The 13,792-nt window shown below is 38.4% G+C and overlaps 1 protein-coding gene across 1 annotated transcript in view; it reads right to left on the bottom strand.

The window, feature by feature from the left end:
* LOC310931243 (aminopeptidase N-like) overlaps positions 1-7,670 on the bottom strand; it is a gene marked incomplete at both ends in the record, with an annotated part of 28,480 nt that extends 20,810 nt beyond the window's left edge. The window contains 7 exons of the mRNA XM_083894353.1: positions 797-910; positions 1,098-1,252; positions 2,382-2,508; positions 2,707-2,843; positions 2,970-3,112; positions 4,033-4,336; positions 7,370-7,670. Coding sequence (XP_083750479.1) covers positions 797-910; positions 1,098-1,252; positions 2,382-2,508; positions 2,707-2,843; positions 2,970-3,112; positions 4,033-4,336; positions 7,370-7,670 — 1,281 coding nt within the window. The remainder of the gene's footprint in view (positions 1-796; positions 911-1,097; positions 1,253-2,381; positions 2,509-2,706; positions 2,844-2,969; positions 3,113-4,032; positions 4,337-7,369) is intronic.
* Between the last annotated feature and the right edge of the window lie 6,122 nt (positions 7,671-13,792).

Here is a 13,792-nt window from a genome sequence, read left to right as displayed (position 1 = left end):
CAAATACTAGTTGGTTGTTAGTAGATACTAGTTAGTAGTTAGTAAATACTAGTCAGTAGTTAGTAGATACTAGCTAGTATATACCAGTCAGTAGATACAAGATAGTAGATGCTAGTTAGGAGATACCAGTTAGTAGATAGTAGATGCTAGTTAGAAGATACTAGTTAATAGTTAGCAGATACTAGTTAGTAGTTAGCATACACTAGTTCGTAGTTAGCATATACTAGTAAGTAGATGCGAGGTAGTAGATGCTAGTTAGTAGATACTAGTTAGTAGATTCTAGATAGAATATACTAATTATTAGACAGATACTAGTTAGTAGTTAGCAGATAATAGTAGATACTAGTTAGTAGATATAATATACTAGTTAGTAGATACTAGTCAGTAGTAGTTAGTCGATACTAAATAGTCAACAGTTGTTAGTAGATACTAGTTAGTAGATAGAAGATACTAGTTGTAGACACTAGTTAGTAGTAGTTAGTCGATACTAAATAGTAGGTAGTTGTTAGTAGATAGAAGATACTAGTTAGTACTTAATAATAGATATGTGTTATTAGTTAGTAATCAGTAGATAGTAATGAAAAGTTAGTCATTAGTAGATAAAAGAAGTTAGCAAATAATAGTTAGTAGATAGCAGTTAGTAAATAAAAGTTAGTAGTTAGTCGACAGTAGAGAAAGAAAGTAAATGAAGAACCCTGAAAACAGGGTATTTTATTTTGATACATTTATTAGTTTGGTATTTTATTTTTAAAAGTTAGTTTAGTGTTGGACTGGACTTTGAGCAGGAAGTTCTTACCACGTTCCAGTCCGGCTCAGCTTCATGTGCGCCCAGATATTCCACGTAAGACGCAAAACCTTCGTTCAGCCACAAGTCGTTCCACCAGCGAAGAGTCACCAGGTTTCCAAACCACTTTGACAAGAGAAAATGTTCTCAAAGGTCACCAAATGTTTTTATGGAGCAAAGACACCAGCAAATATTCACATTTAAAAAACTGACAGTTGAAAAAAAATGAAAGATTTAACATCATTTAAAGCCGAAGAGTTTGTATTTTGAAAAGCAGACATTTTCTTGACACAAAGACGGGTTAAAACCGAACCATGTGAGCGAGTTCGTGAGCGATGATGGTGGCGATCCTCTCCTTGTTGCTGTTGGAGGAGAATTCTTTGTCGTAGAGTAACGCCGTCTCTCTGTACGTGATCAGACCCCAGTTCTCCATGGCTCCGGCGTTAAAGTCTGGCAGAGCGATTTGATCTGCGTTCAGAGGAACATCAAGAACATCAATTATATATAGACATAAAATATATACTGTATGAACTTTGCCAGCAGGTGGCGCTTTGTGCTTGACTCTATTTACATGTGTGGATTCTGGCTGGTGGAATGTTCAGTGAAGCAAAGTTACATGTCACTTCCTGTTTTGTGACGTGTAACTCACCGTGGCCACGCCCCTTTTTTTTAATGCATTGTCATCCTTGACGTGTTCAGCACAAACTGACCCGGGTTCTTTGTGGGGACGATTCACGAAAATTCTAAATGCTAACTCTTTAGTTTTACGATTCAAGTTTACTGAATTTCAGTGCAACACCGTTTCAGTGTCGTTATACCGGGTTTCACGTTAGGGGGCAGTACTGAGAATGTTTTTCTTATTCTATCAAAGTTTTCACCAGTTCCGTTTTGTGCGCCAATTCAATCTTCCACTGGTTTTTACGCTGTGTTTAACGCAGAACGCGATTTGCCGCGTCTGTCGCGTCTGTCGCGCCAAGGGAAGATTTTGAAAAAAGACTCCAGACGCGATTTGCGCTGCCTTGTACGTAAACTTTAGTTTTATTGTACGACTTGTTTATTTGTGTTTTTATTAGTGCTGGGCACGAGGTTAACGCACGTTAACGCATGACACGTTTCCATTACGACTGACCGGAAAAAGGCATGCGCATGTGACGTCATGTTTATAACACCGGAGTGACAGGCACCGTTTACCAGTTAGCGCCGTTAGCTGCATTAGCTCCTTTAGCGCCGGTTAGCGCGCCTACAGTTGAACTGAAGCGGTCGGCTTATTAAAGGAAAAGGCGCAGCGCTAACAAAAAACCAGCGTATCCGGAGTCATGTCAGTCGTCATGGAAATGCGTTAACGTGCGTTAACATTGACGCCGTTAACCGCTGCTAGTTTTTATACTTTCAATAGTACTTTTATTGTGCGTTTTTAGGTCTATTTTTGTCTTCTGTTGTAATATTTTGCGTGTTTTGTTTATCTCTGACGTACAACTGAAAGTGTCTTATGTATAAGTAAAGTTGCATTGGATTGCAATACGCCCCTTTGCCACCAGATGTCACTAAACCCGACACACTGAAAGCAGATTGGAATCATCGTGTGCGTGGGACTGACCGGATTTGGGCAGAGGGTATTTGGAGCCGTAATATTCCTCGAAGAACTTCAGGATGCTTCCGGTTATGTTGAGTGCGTAGTCTCCTTGTCCGGCGTCGATGGCAGGTTTGCGAGCGAAGATTCGGATCTGAACAGACAGGAAATCACATTTCAAGTACAAACAGTATATTGGTGGGAATCGTAACCTGATATTTACAACCTGTGATTCTTTTCTTGATAAATATGAGTTTCTAAAAAAATAGCGAACTATAAGAACGAGCCGAGTCTTTTGAACGGCTCTTCCAGATCAGTTGCACCAAATATTTATATCGAGATAAACATTTACCAAAACGTTATCAGTCATTTTTCCGATGTAGCCAAACTCGCTGACGATGAACGCTAACAGGTACGTGGACATTCTCTCCGTTCTCTCAAAAACGGTCTTCCGCACTTCGTGTTTGTCGATGGTGACGTCGGTCGATTCTGCAGAGAGAAAAAAGAGTTCACGCCAAACTTAAACGTGACACTTAAAAAAGTCTTTATATTTTACAGCTTTCTGGGATATTCGGTTAATATTTGCGTGACATTTCCATAGAAACCAGTCGTCACCTATCTCCATGCCGTTGGACAGAGCGACGGTTCCTCGGTCGTGGATCAGAGTGATGTTGAAAAACGCTTTCATGGCCGGCTCGTCAAAACACGGGAAAGCCTTCCTGGCGTCTGTCGGCTGCATCTGAGTCGTAGCAACGACCCTGAAAGGAAACGGACAAATGTGACTTTGGATTCAAACACAGAAGACCCAAGATTCTCAGCCTCGCTGTGTCAAAGGTCAACAAACGTGTCCTGTTTTCAAATAAAGATGTACATGGTAACAAGCTATAACATCAGCTAACATCAACTAGCATCGGCTAACATCAGATAACATCAACTAGCATCAGCTAACATCAGATTTCTGCAGTTAACATCAACTAGCATCATCAGCTAACATCAGCTTTCAGCAGCTAACATCATGCAACATCACCTAACATAAGCTTTCAGCAGCTAACTTCATCAGCTAAACAAGTAACATCAACTAGCATCATCAGCTATCATCAGCTAACATCAGCGAACATCATCAGCTAACATCAACTAGCATCATCAGCTAACATCAACTAGCATCATCAGCTAACATCAGCTTTCGGTAGCTAACATCATCAGCTAAACATCAACTAACATCAACTAGCATCATCAGCTATCATCAGCTAACATCAACTCACGTCAGCTAACATCACCTAGCATCGTCAGCTAACATCAACTAGCATCATCAGCTAACATCATCAGCTAAACATCAACTAACATCAACTAGCATCATCAACTAACATCAGCTTTCAGCAGCTAACATCATCAGCTAGCATCATCTAACAGCTATCATCAGCTAACATATATATATATATATATATATATATACAGTACATATATATATATATATATATATGTGTATATATATATGTATATGTATATATATGTATACACACATATATATATATACACACATATATATATATATAAATAACTGCCAGTTAAGTGATTCTGTAAAAATGTCCAGAATCACTTAGTTTCAGGACATGTTTCAGTGCCTTTTTTTCTTCTTCTTCTTCTTCTTATTTCCTGCGTATGTTGTGAAGAGCTTTACTTTTTCTTGCCGTCCTCCATGTACTCGCTCCTGTAGAATCCTCCCAGATCATCGGCCAGCTCTCCTGTGAAGACGGTGGACAGCAGGTATCTGTGCTCCTTCAGCAGTTTACTGTGCAGCTGCAGGACCAGGTACTGCGTCTCAGGCTGGAGCCACGAGGACCTGATGGACGGGGCGTCCTCTCCAGGGCTGATGGCCGTCAGCCGAGCCAAGTGTCCGTCATGTTGGCTGTAGTTCAGCTTGTTGGAGTGAATGAGGATCAGGTCGGTGTCCTCGGCACATTTAAACTGGACGGAGGAGTCGCCTGAGAACAACGACGACAACGACGACGACAACAACACAAAACCGATCACACGTCTGTGAGTGTTTTAAAGCTTCACAGTGACAAAAAACACACTTCAGCCACTTAATACAAGTCAAATCTAAAACAATCTGAGTCAGTTTAACTTTCTACGATATCTGAAGAACTTTTCCCAAACTGAGGTTTGTAACCCACTCACTCTCCCACACCAAAGTCCACAGAGAAACACAGGAGCTGCTGCCTCGTGTGGTCACTCTGTGTCACTGAGCTCAATCAAACACTGAGTGATGGAGGCAGCGGCGGATCAGTGAGTGGTTTACAGACGTCCGTCTCAGTGAGATCGTGATCATGTGACGCAGACATCGTAGATTTAAACTGACGCAGGTTTTCCCGTCTTTTGTTCAGTAGCGAAAAACCTGTGGCTCAACTTGTAATGAGTTTAGATCTGAAACGATTGATCGATTATTAATCGATGACTAAATCAATCAACTATTTTGATCATCGATAATCAGAAATCTGGTTTTAATCATGAAAAAAGATTCAAACTTTTTATCAATGATCAAAATAGTTGATTCATTTAGTTTCAGCTTCTTAAATGTGAATATTTTCTTTGTTTCTTTGCTCCATAAAAACAAAGAAATCATTCAAACTGAATCATTTTGGTTTGTGGACAAACAGCTCTAAATGAGTCATTTCTGTATGTTTTTTTACTATATTAAATTTGCATCATAAATATGTTTATATTGTCAACTTTTTTCGTTCGATATCAAAACATTCTCTTTTAATGTGAAATTATGTTAAATATCATCATAAATATGATTATTTCCATGTCTTTTTCTTAAAAAATCACTGGCCCCTGACTGACCAGAGGGAAATCTGCCATGTTTTACATGTTACCCTGCTCCAAAAACACCTGATTCAGATGTTCCATTTTATATATATATATATATATATATATATATATATATATATATATATATATAAATATAAAATGGTACGTTAAAATAATACGTCAAGACACTACCTTCAGAAGCATAATGAATGGGAAAGAATAAGCAAAGAAATAACTAAGGTTGAAGAATTGCTCATGTCATTTACAGAAGAAGAGTCAAAAAAAGGGCTGATTTCAAAATTGTATAAGGCACTGCAATGTGAATCTAAGGATAATAATATGGATGTTAAAGAAAGATGGGAATTGGAAGCAAATGTAATAATAACAGATGATGATTGGGAGGAAACGTTCAGAGCAGGACATAAACTAACTAATAGCCCAACATGGAGGGAGTTTGACTGGAAAGTAAAAATGCGTTATTTTAATACCCCATCTATCACTGCAAAATATAGTAAAACATCAGATGCATGTTGGAGGAACTGTGGCATGGTGGGTGACTTCACTCATATATTTTGGGATTGCCCAAAGATTATAGAGTTTTGGAAAGGGGTGAAAAAAGAAATACAAATAATTATGGGTATTGACCTACATCTTGACCCAATCCTTTACATATTTGGGATACTACCTGAGAATCTGAGGGGCAGAGAATGTAGCTACTTAGTGAGAGTCCTGCTTTTGATAGCAAAGAAAATGATCACAATTAATTGGTTGAAGCCACATTCCCCCAACATAATGCAATGGACAGACACAGTGAAAAAGGTTTTCATTATGGAAAAAATTACAGCAAGATTACAACTGAAATTAGGAAAATTTGAGAGAAAATGGAATCCAATAATACAAGCAATACCAGGGATCTAAATGCCTCTTCTTTTTTTTTCTTTTTTTTTAAATTGTATTCATTTTATGTCTTGCCTTTTGGTTATTTTTTCTTTTTTTCATATGTACCTTATTTGATTTACTTATTTGTTTATTTATTTGTTCTTTTCGAGCTAACACCTGGCTTGGTTTTGTACATACATTTATCTGTATTAGTGGATCATTATTCTGAAGTCAAATTTTAATTAATATTCCAAATATTTGTGTGATCCTGACTTGTGTGGGACTGTGGTATGCTGCGAGTGTATGGATAAAGGGATCGGATTTAATGTATTGTAACCAAGGTGGATGTGTGTGATTTTATGTACATCTTCATGTGTTTTACTTGTGTGGAATAAATAAAAAGTTCAAAAAAAAATAAAAATAATAATAATAATAATAAGTCAAAATAATATATATATATATATATATATATATATATATATATATATATTTTAACAAAAGTAGAAACATTAATTTTGAAAAAAATATGAAATATTATTTTATTTATTTATTTAAATCAGTACAAAAGTTGGAACATAATTCTTTTTAAACAATAGTTGAATTTTTTTTTTAAACAAAAGTTGAATCATTAATTTTGAAAAAAAATATAAAATATTATTTTTATTTGTTTTTTTTTTAAAGACAAAGTTTAAATATATATTTTTTTATAAACCAAAGTTTTTTGGAAAAAAAAATATCATTATTATTATTTTTAAACAAAAGTTGAAACATTCATTTTGAAGAAATATATAAAATATATATATATTTTTTTAACAAACGTTGAAACATTAATTTTTTGAAAAAAATAAAATGACAAGATAAAAGTTGTAATATAACTTGTTTTCTTTTTACAAAAGTTAAAAATATTGTGGTTTTTTTTAGAAAAAGTTGAAACAATTTTTTTTTTTTTTTAACAAAAGTTGAAACATTAAATTATTATCATTATTATTTTTTTTTTTTCAAAAAGTTGGTGATCAGGCTTGTGCGGAGCTTGATGATGATGATGATGATGATGATGGTCATATTTGAATCAGGTGTTTTTGGAGCAGGGTAACATTGGGAAACACTGATGTAGACACTGAGTGGCCCCCAGGTCATTCCAGTGCTAGAGCCCTGAGCTAAAGCCTGGATATCCACAGTCCCATTGGCCGAGTCATAGATTTTCTCTCTCTGAGACTCAAACTCCTGCAGGAGTTTGAGTCTCAGAGAGGATGAAGAGGATGAAGAGGATGAAGAGGATGAAGAGGATGAAGAGGATGAAGAGGATGAAGAGGATGAAGACTTACCAGTGAAGACGTACAGTCCCGTTTCATCTGGTTTCAGTCGTGGCCACAGCGTGACATCGTAGTGCTCGGGCACCAGGCTCTTCGGGAGCCGATACTTGTCCCAGGGTTGGTTGGAAGGAGGCGCGGTGGTGACGGCGGGTTGGTCCGTGGTGGTCGGCGCGTCTGTGGTCGTCGTCTGGATGTTTTTAGCCTTTTCCTGTGAGTAGACGACAGACAGAGCGATGATGGTGGCCACAGCTCCTGCACCCAGGACGATGCCCACGATCCCCAGACCTTTACTGACGTAGAAACCTTTGGCCATGACCTCTGTGTGTGTGTGTGTGTGTGTCTGTGTGTGTCTGTGTGTGTCTGTGCTCAGTCACACACTGAGAGAATTTGAACTTTTATATGAACCTTTTCAGCGTCTTCCCTCCCATTCAACAAGTGACACATTAACATGTTACTGTGCTGACCCAGAGGACACACACACACACAAGTAGACACACACACACACATGTAGACACACACACACACACACACACACACATGTAGACGCACACACACACAAGAAAACACACATGTAGACACACACACACAAGTAGACACACACACACACACACACTTAGACACACACACACACAAGTAGACACACACACACACACACTTAGACACACACACACAAGTAGACACACACACACACACATGTAGACACACATACACACACACACGTAGACGCACACACACAAGTAGACACACATGTAGACACACACACACATGTAGACACACACACGCACACACACAAGTAGACACACACACACACACACATGTAGACGCACACACACACAAGTAGACACACACACACACACACACTTAGACACACACACACACACAAGTAGACACACACACACACACACACGTAGACACACACACACATGTAGACACACACACGCACACACACAAGTAGACACACACACACACACACATGTAGACGCACACACACACAAGTAGACACACACACACACACACACTTAGACACACACACACACACAAGTAGACACACACACACACACACACGTAGACACACACACACACATGTAGACGCACACACACAAGTAGACACACACACACAAGTAGACACACACACACACATGTAGACACACACACGCACACACACAAGTAGACGCACACACACACACAAGTAGACACACACACACACACACGTAGACACACACACACACACGCACACACATGTTGACAGACACACACACACACACAGACACAGACACACACACACACACACAAGTAAACACACACACACGTGCACACATGTAGACACGTAGACACACACACACACACACACGCACACACATGTTGACAGACACACACACACAGACACTCAGACACAAGACACACACACACACACACACAAGTAAACACACACACACGTGCACACATGTAGACACGTAGACACACACACACATGTAGACACGTAGACACACACACATGTAGACACACACACACAAACACGTGCACACATGTAGACACACACAAACACGTGCACACACACACACACACAGAGTGGATTTACTCGTTTCTTTTGAGTCTAATTGGTTGTTTATAATATAAATTGATCTAAATAAGAAGGAGAATCTACAGGAACATTAAAATAAATTCTGGATTTAACTTCACACAGAAAATCAAACGTCGCTGCAGAATCTGCTGAGTCATTTATCAGAGTTAGACTTTAACACACTTTTACCTTTTTATGATGAAGCCGAGATAACACACAGTCATTAGAGAGGACACACACACACACACAGTCATTAGAGAGGACACACACACACACACACAGTCATTAAAGAGGACATACACACACACACACATGCGCACACACACATACACACACACACAGTCATTAGAGAGGACATACACACACACACACACGCGCACACATACACACACACACACACGCACACACACAGTCATTAGAGAGGACACTTCTGACACATGGATATACACAGACACACACTGACAGACACACACAAACACAGACACACACTCACACACAGACACTGACATACACACGCTCACAGACACACACACATAAACATACACACACTCACACACAGACATATATACACACACACACAGACACATATACACACACACACACACAGATATATACACACACAAAAACACACACACTCACACACACTGACAGAGATACACACACTCACACACACTGACAGACACACACACACTCACGTACACAGACACACACAGTCACGTACACAGACACACACTGACAGACACACACACTCACCTACACAGACACACACACTGACAGACACACACACTCACGTACACAGACACAGACACACACACACAGATGTATACACACATAAAAACACACACACACTGACAGACACACACACACTCATGTACACAGACACACACACACTCACGTACACAGACACAGACACACACACACAGATGTATACACACATAAAAACACACACACACTGACAGACACACACACACTCATGTACACAGACACACACACACTCACGTACACAGACACAGACACACACACACAGATGTATACACACATAAAAACACACACACACTGACAGACACACACACACTCATGTACACAGACACACACACTCACGTACACAGAACATGTCAAAAACATAAATATAGTTTTTGTTTTTAATGCTAAAATATCATTTTATTGTTGTTAAATCATCATTTTGGTTAATAAGCTTGAAATTTGAAAATTCTTAGATAATAAAATAAAATCACTTTTGTTTTTCTACATTTATTGTTTTACAAAAATAAAAGATAGTTGATTTCAATTATAGTTGTCGTTTTTTTTTACCTGCATCAGAAAAATGACTTTTCGTGGTTGAATGTTATGTTTGATCTATAATTACATCATCATATATCAAACACGTGAATTCACTTTGTTATTTGACAAATAAGTGTGAAATCTTCCCGACCTCCTCCTTTAACCCCGACTCGTCAGTCGGTCAAAGCTCCAGAGAGAAAACTGTAGCGTCAGCTGCTGAATGAGCTGTAAAAGTCAAAGAATACTGGGATTATTGCAGACGGTTAAAGATTGATCTGACAGTGAGTCAAACTCTCCTTTGACGCAGAACCCGTTAGAGACGTTTGCGGTCGTATAAGCTGTAGATAAGTACGCTAGTGTCACTGAAATATCCCGTAAATGAAGACGAAATAAAGATCTTTCACAGCAATAAGTCCATAAAACATCCGCAGGACGATTGTTGACCGCGTCCGTGGCCTTGTGTTTATCTCTGTACCAATCTGATACAGAGATAAAGGAAACACATGAAAGACTTCAGGGATAACACGGTACAAATACTGCGTTACTGTACTGAAGTATCTGTACTGTATTTAAAGGTCATACACTTTAAGACTTTTACTTCAGTAATATATAACATCAGCCAACATCAACTAACAGCAGCTAACATCAGTTAACATTAAAAAACATCAACTAACATCAGCTAACATCAGTTAACATTAAAAAACATCAACTAACATCAGCTAACATCAACTAGCATCAGCTAACATCAGTTAACATTAAAAAACATCAACTAACATCAGCTAACATCAACTAACAGCAGCTAACATCAACTAGCATCAGCTAACATCAGTTAAAATTAACAAACATCAACTAACATCAGTTAACATTAACAAACATCAACTAACATCAGCTAACATCAACTAGCATCGGCTAACATCAGTTAACATTAAAAAACATCAACTAACATCAGCTAACATTAACTAACAGCAGCTAACATCAACTAGCATCAGCTAACATCAGTTAACATTAACAAACATCAATTAACAATAATAAACATCAACTAATATCAACTAACAGCAGCTAACATTAATAAACATTAACTAACAGCAGCTTACATCAGCTAACATCAACAAACATCGACTAACATTAACAAACATCAACTAGCATCAGACAGCATCAACTAGCATCAACTAGCATCAGCTAACATCAACTAGCATCAACTAGCATCAGCTAACATCAACTAACAGCAACTAACATCAGCTAACATCAACTAGCAACAGCTAATAACAACATCAATTAACAGCAGCTAACCTCAACTAGCATCAGCAAACATCAACTAGCATCAGCTAACATCAACTAGCAACAGCTAACACCAACTAACATCAACTAGCATCAGCTAACATCAAAAAACATCAACTAGCATCAGCTAACACCAACTAACATCAACTAGCATCAACTAACATCAACTAGCATCAACAAACATCAACTAGCATCAACTAACATCAGCTAACATCAACTAGCATCAGCAAACATCAGCTAACACCAACTAGCATCAGCTAACATCAATTAAAATCAACTAGCATCAACTAACATCAACTAGCATCAGCTATCAACTAGCATCAGCAAACATCAACTAGCATCAGCTAACATCAACTAGCAACAGCTAACACCAACTAACATCAACTAGCATCAGCTAACATCAAAAAACATCAACTAACAGCAGCTTACATCAGTGAACATCAACAAACATCGACTAACATTAACAAACATCAACTAGCATCAGACAGCATCAACTAGCATCAACTAGCATCAGCTAACATCAACTAGCATCAACTAGCATCAGCTAACATCAACTAACAGCAACTAACATCAGCTAACATCAACTAGCAACAGCTAATAACAACATCAATTAACAGCAGCTAACCTCAACTAGCATCAGCAAACATCAACTAGCATCAGCTAACATCAACTAGCAACAGCTAACACCAACTAACATCAACTAGCATCAGCTAACATCAAAAAACATCAACTAGCATCAGCTAACACCAACTAACATCAACTAGCATCAACTAACATCAACTAGCATCAACAAACATCAACTAGCATCAACTAACATCAGCTAACATCAACTAGCATCAGCAAACATCAGCTAACACCAACTAGCATCAGCTAACATCAATTAAAATCAACTAGCATCAACTAACATCAACTAGCATCAGCTATCAACTAGCATCAGCAAACATCAACTAGCATCAGCTAACATCAACTAGCAACAGCTAACACCAACTAACATCAACTAGCATCAGCTAACATCAAAAAACATCAACTAACAGCAGCTAACATCAGTGAACATCAACTAACAGCAGCTAACATCAACTAGCATCAGCTAACACCAACTAACATCAACTAGCATCAACTAACATCAACTAGCATCAACAAACATCAACTAGCATCAACTAACAGCAGCTAACCTCAACTAGCATCAGCAAACATCAACTAGCATCAGCTAACATCAACTAGCAACAGCTAACACCAACTAACATCAACTAGCATCAGCTAACATCAACTAACATCAATTAAAATCAACTAGCATCAACTAACATCAACTAGCATCAGCTATCAACTAGCATCAGCAAACATCAACTAGCATCAGCTAACATCAACTAGCAACAGCTAACACCAACTAACATCAACTAGCATCAGCTAACATCAAAAAACATCAACTAACAGCAGCTAACATCAGTGAACATCAACTAACAGCAGCTAACATCAACTAGCATCAGCTAACACCAACTAACATCAACTAGCATCAACTAACATCAACTAGCATCAACAAACATCAACTAGCATCAACTAACAGCAGCTAACCTCAACTAGCATCAGCAAACATCAACTAGCATCAGCTAACATCAACTAGCAACAGCTAACACCAACTAACATCAACTAGCATCAGCTAACATCAGCTAACATCAACTAACATCAATTAAAATCAATTAAAATCAACTAGCATCAGCTAACATCAACGAACATCAGCTAACTGAGATAAACTGTGACTGAAGGAAACACATGAAAGACTTCAGGGATAACAAAGTACAAATACTGTAACTGTACTGAAGTATGTGTAGTTAGTTGTACACTTTAAAACTTTTACGTTACTATTTTATTTTAAAGTGACTTAAACTTCGACCATATCTATCCATCCATCCATCCATTATCTACCGCTTTATCCTCCACCAGAGGGTCGCAGGGGGTGCTATGTCATGCTATGTACTAATCAGTACTATATAAGTACTTATAAGTTAAAATATTAATATTAAATCATTACATGCATTATTATTCCAATGTATTTCGTGTCTTGTAATCATGGTTTGCACTCCAGGCCACCGTAGGTATCGTTGCTGGAAACATTTCTAAATTCAAATTTTCTCCGACGCACTTGAAGGCATCGTTCGTCGTTATGAACCCCCCCCCCCCCCCCCCCGTCACCATAGCAACCAGACGCCACGCAGAGGCGGCATCAGCGGCTACGGCAGAGTTTCCCGGTTCTCGTTTTTGTTTTCTTTTAAAATTAACGCGCATATCTCGTCCGCGGTTAGCTTAGCTGTGTTGCTAGC

The sequence above is a fragment of the Microchirus variegatus genome, assembly GCF_963457635.1.
Source record: "Microchirus variegatus genome assembly, chromosome: 8".
In the NCBI taxonomy this organism is placed as follows: Eukaryota; Metazoa; Chordata; class Actinopteri; order Pleuronectiformes; family Soleidae; genus Microchirus; species Microchirus variegatus.
The sequence above is the reverse complement of the archived record's forward strand: the minus strand, read 5'-3'. Positions and strand labels throughout refer to the sequence as shown.